The sequence below is a fragment of the Notolepis coatsorum genome (assembly GCF_963971535.1).
Source record: "Notolepis coatsorum genome assembly, chromosome: 16".
In the NCBI taxonomy this organism is placed as follows: domain Eukaryota; kingdom Metazoa; phylum Chordata; class Actinopteri; order Aulopiformes; family Paralepididae; genus Notolepis; species Notolepis coatsorum.
In genome coordinates, this window is record NC_140180.1 from 73,042,817 (window position 1) to 73,047,816 (window position 5,000).

The 5,000-nt window shown below is 37.9% G+C and overlaps 1 protein-coding gene across 1 annotated transcript in view; it reads right to left on the minus strand.

The window, feature by feature from the left end:
• tenm1 (teneurin transmembrane protein 1) overlaps nucleotides 1-5,000 on the minus strand; it is a gene marked incomplete at both ends in the record, with an annotated part of 448,413 nt that overhangs the window by 276,732 nt on the left and 166,681 nt on the right. Inside the window, 1 exon segment of the mRNA XM_084332087.1 lies at nucleotides 4,861-5,000. This exon segment is cut by the window's right edge and continues 55 nt beyond it. Within this exon segment, the coding sequence (XP_084188213.1) occupies nucleotides 4,861-5,000 (140 nt within the window).

Here is a 5,000-nt window from a genome sequence, read left to right on the forward strand (position 1 = left end):
TACAGCAGTCTATCTTGCAGTAGCCTGTCTCTTACAGTAGTCTGTCTCTTACAGCAGTCTATCTTGCAGTAGCCTGTCTCTTACAGTAGTCTGTCTCTTACATTAATATGTATTTTACAGTAGTCTGCATCTTACAGTAACATGTCTCTTACAGCAGTATATCTTACAGTAGCATGTCTCTTACAGCAGTATATCTTACAGTAACATGTCTCTTACAGCAGTATATCTTACAGTAGCATGTCTCTTACAGCAGTATATCTTACAGTAGCATGTCTCTTACAGCAGTATATCTTACAGTAGCATGTCTCTTACAGCAGTATCTCTTACAGTAGCATGTCTCTTACAGCAGTATCTCTTACATTAATATGTATCTTACAGTAGCATGTCTCTTACATTAATATGTATCTTACAGTAGCATGCATCTTACATTAATATGTATCTTACAGTAGCATGTCTCTTACATTAATATGTATCTTACAGTAGCATGTCTCTTACAGTAGTATGTATCTTACAGTAGTATGTCTCTTACAGTAGCATGTCTCTTACAGTAGCATGTATCTTACAGTCGCATGTCTCGTACATTAATATGTATCTTACAGTAGCATGTCTCTTACAGTAGTCTGTCTCTCACAGTAGTCTCTCTTACAGTAGTCTCTCTTACAGTAGTATGTCTCTTACAGTAGTCTGTCTCTTACAGTAGCAGCTCTCTTACAGTAGCATGTATCTTACAGTAGTATGTATCTTACAGTAGGGCTGTACCGAATGTAATTTTTTAACATATTCGAAGTATTCGAAGTATTCGAACGAAGCTTCGAATGTCTATACAACATTTTTTTACTTCAAACTAAATCCTCAATTTTAATGAAGTGATTAATCTGATTAAATTAGTATTTTTCTTTTATTAAATCAACTTTCTTTAATGAATATAACTCATCAGTTTCGTCAACATAAATAATCCAATAAGGGCACGGTTGGTATGAAAGTAATGGTGACGTATTATAGTATAATATTATAATATTAGTGTAGCCTAATCTTTAACTGCAACTGTGAAGAAAACCCCCATTGGTTTAAACAGATCGAAAAAGAAAAAGAAAGATTGAAAAAAATTAAAAAATATTAAAAATAAAAAATTTGAATGTTGATTTAGAATTCGAATGTCAACATTATGATCGAAGCTTCGAAGTATTCGGTACAGCCCTATCTCACAGTAGTCTGTATCTTACAGCAATCTCTCTTACAGTAGCCTGTCTCTTACATTAGTATGTCTCTTACAGCAGTCTCTCGTACAGCATTCTCTCTTACAGTAGCATGTCTCTTAGAGTACTAGTATGTCTCTTACAGTAGTATGTATATTTTACAGTATTGAACATTTTAAATTGAAAAGAAAAAGAAAACTATTCAAGCAATCCTCTACTAAAAGTGTATGTTGTGTGTGTGTGCGTGTGTGTGTGTGTGTGTGTGTGTGTGTGTGTGTGTGTGTGTGTGTGTGTGTGTGTGCGTGTGTGTGTGTGTGTGTGTGTGTGTGTGTGTGTCTCCCAATCGAGCGCTCTTCATTCACTACCACCAGCTCTCGTCAGTGACTTCTCATCAGTCACATAATGTAGGTATCAACCACACCGTAGAAAACACTTGAACCACTCAGCAGCAGGCTGCTATTCCAAGCTCTGAATATCCGTTTGACATTGAACTTTGTTATTTAGCGATATAACAAAAAACATGTTTTAATGAATGCAATAGCCTACTATACGACCATGAATTTATTTGAAAAGACATGTCCTGGATATTCATAATAATTAGATTTTAAACTGTGAAAAACATTCAAATCTGACCCCCAAACGTTGTATTTAAAAGACACAGAATATGAAGAGTTGAAAAGTGTCTACACAAGATTTTAACTGCAGTCTCCCAGTTGAGGGTTTTGCATTTACACCACTCCACATCCAACCCTCAGTGACTATGCGCAGACTGCAGGCTAATGCGACTAAGATCATATTTCTTTGAAAGCATAACTGAGAGAAGAAATGTCTCTCTTTCACCTCCTCCTCACCCCCATTATCATCTGCTCAATAATTAGCTGCCTCCACTGCACATCAACCTATACATTAAACCATAAACGGCGACTTCAGTGTCATCCATGTTTATGTCCATCTTCATTATTGTTCATTTGCGCATGTGGGTCAGTTCAGGCGCGTGACCAGTTCACACTGGAATCTAATATTGGCCACATTTAAAATAAAATAAAATAGATAACAGTCAAACAAAAAGCAATACATCATAATTGATTGCAGTGTGAACGTAGATTTGTGTTGTTAGTTGTAACTATTGTATTCATTCTGCACCTAAGCCTGATACATGTCTGTTGGATTCATTATTATTTGATCTAAAACATATAGTGACGTTAGAACCTGAGCTCTGAGAATTCATTTCATATTGAACTTTGGTAATAACAATAGTGCTGTATATACCGTATATATATATATATTTTTTTAATATATTTATAGTTACTGCACGTGTTCACTGCATGTGTGTATAAATATATATATATACACACATATATGTTTGAATATAACTGCATATAATCCTTCTATATACCTACATTTACACCTGCATATAACTCATATAACTATGTATGATATAATGTACAATATATATATATATATATATATATATATATATATATATATATATATATATATATATATATATATATATATATATATATAATATATATATATATCTATATATATATATCTATATCTATCTATCTATCTATCTATCTATCTATCTATCTATCTATCTATCTATCTATCTATCTATCTATCTATCTATCTATCTATCTATCTATCTATCTATCTATCTATCTATATATATATATATATATATATATATATATATATATATATATATATATATATATATATATCCACATCTGTCTGTACATATCCTTTACTAGTTACCTACTCTTACTAGTTACGCTGCTGGTCAGTATGACTTACTACTACCATACTGTATGTATGCCTGTATCACTGTACATAATGATACTACAACGCTGTACATACATCTGATTAGCACTATTACTCAGTAGTACTAATTTATATATTTTATACCCAGATTAATCACCTATGCATTGTATATTGCTATTGTACTTAACTTTTTTCTTTTTTTTATATGTTTTTGTAGATTTGTATTGGTTTGTACTACAGGGCAGTCCGGTAGAGAGAGAGGGACAGGAGGAAATGGGAGACAGAGCAGGGGATGACATTCTGCAAAGGACGCTGGGTCCGGGAGTCGAACCCGGGTCGGCCGTTTCGCGATGTAGCGCATTACATGGTGTGCTACTAGAGCGCCCACTATTGCACTTTACTGATACATTTGCACTCTGCCAAACTTCTTTTCCTTTTATGAATTTGAGTCTAATCTAATCTAATCTAATTAACTAGGGCAGGATGGATTGGAAGACAATATATTGACCTTCCCCTTTAGAAATTAACAGCGTTATGATTTGACCTTACGTGATGCAATAAACAAGCTGCTTTTATTGAGCTGAGACAACGGTAAAAAGGGGAAAACAGCACTTTCAAGATTAATTCAATTAAGATTGCAGCGCCAATACAGAGGCTGCCAATCACGAGCGGCAGAATGCTGGGTTATGTTTCTTCCAGCATGGCTGCCTGTAACCACTGGTAACCACTTTCAAAAGAAAATGCCTAGTTTCTGCCGGGGGAGAGTATGGGAAAGCATGATATCACTGTTCTACTGTGACTTGTTCACAAGATCCAGTAATAAGACACCAAATTATTATGATTTCTGCAGATATATTTCACATAGCAACCGCTGTTTTGCACAAAGCAACCATTGTCTATTCCATCTCTGTGTATAAAAACAACAGTTGCTATGTTACAGTCAGCCATGCTGAAAGACGGAAAACTACACAAACCGGCAGCGTGGCTACATGAGTAGAGCTCCGGACTCATGTCAAGGCCGTTGTCGGAAAGTAGTGTTGTTGTCCAGCAGGGGGCACTCTGTCCTCTGGACTTGCCAGTAACAATGCCCATGTTACGGTGATAGGAACACCGTATAGCTGCGAGTGCCGTCCTTCGGATGAGACACTAAACCGAGGTTGTTAAAGAACCCAGGACGCCTATCGCAAAGAGTAGGGGGTTCCCCGATGTTCCTGGCCAAATGCCCAATCAGGTCTCTGACATCAAGGCCACCTAGTCATCCCTCCACCTTAATTGGCTGATATCAATCACTGTCTCCGTAGCCGTTCAGCCATTGTGTAGTGTGATGTGTGCCTGGTGCCAGTGTATGGCAGCCATTGAGCCTGTGTAGCCCAAGGTTGTGTGCTGCCAGTGGTGGTGAAGGAGGCTATTTCCACCCTACAATGTGGGGAGCGCTTTGAGTGTCTAGAAAAGCACTATATAAATCTAATGATAATTCATTCATTAATTCAAACATTCCATACAAGGCCTCTCTTACGTTACTATTAGGATGGCCCTCCCACTCAGCCTGCTGAACTTCCTGTTTAGTTCCTGTTGTTCTCGGCAGTGTTGGGAGGGTTATCAGCTGATGAGGTTCACATGGGCAGCCTGGGTCCTGCTATCTATACATACTCACTCACACATCCATATTATGTTGCATTCGCCACTGATTCTATTCATCTCAACACACTCCATAACTTTGTACCTATATTTAATTCACAATATACTTGGTTAAACCTTGGTTTCATGCGTGAGCCAGTGTGTGACACTATTGAGTGTACAAATAAACAAACCGAACCAAAGATCAAAAACACTTCTTCCCGAAACACCACACTTCTTCCTGGAACGTCTCGACGGGTGACGGCGCGGTTCAACTCACCGATGACGTAGGTGAGCAGCAGCGCCAGGGTGAGCGTGAGCAGCGAGGCGGACAGCGCCGTGCACTTCCAGTTGCAGCAGCGGTGGGGCTTGTTGAAGGTGAACAGCGGGCGCGTCACGCTGCCACGGGGGAGGGGCCGC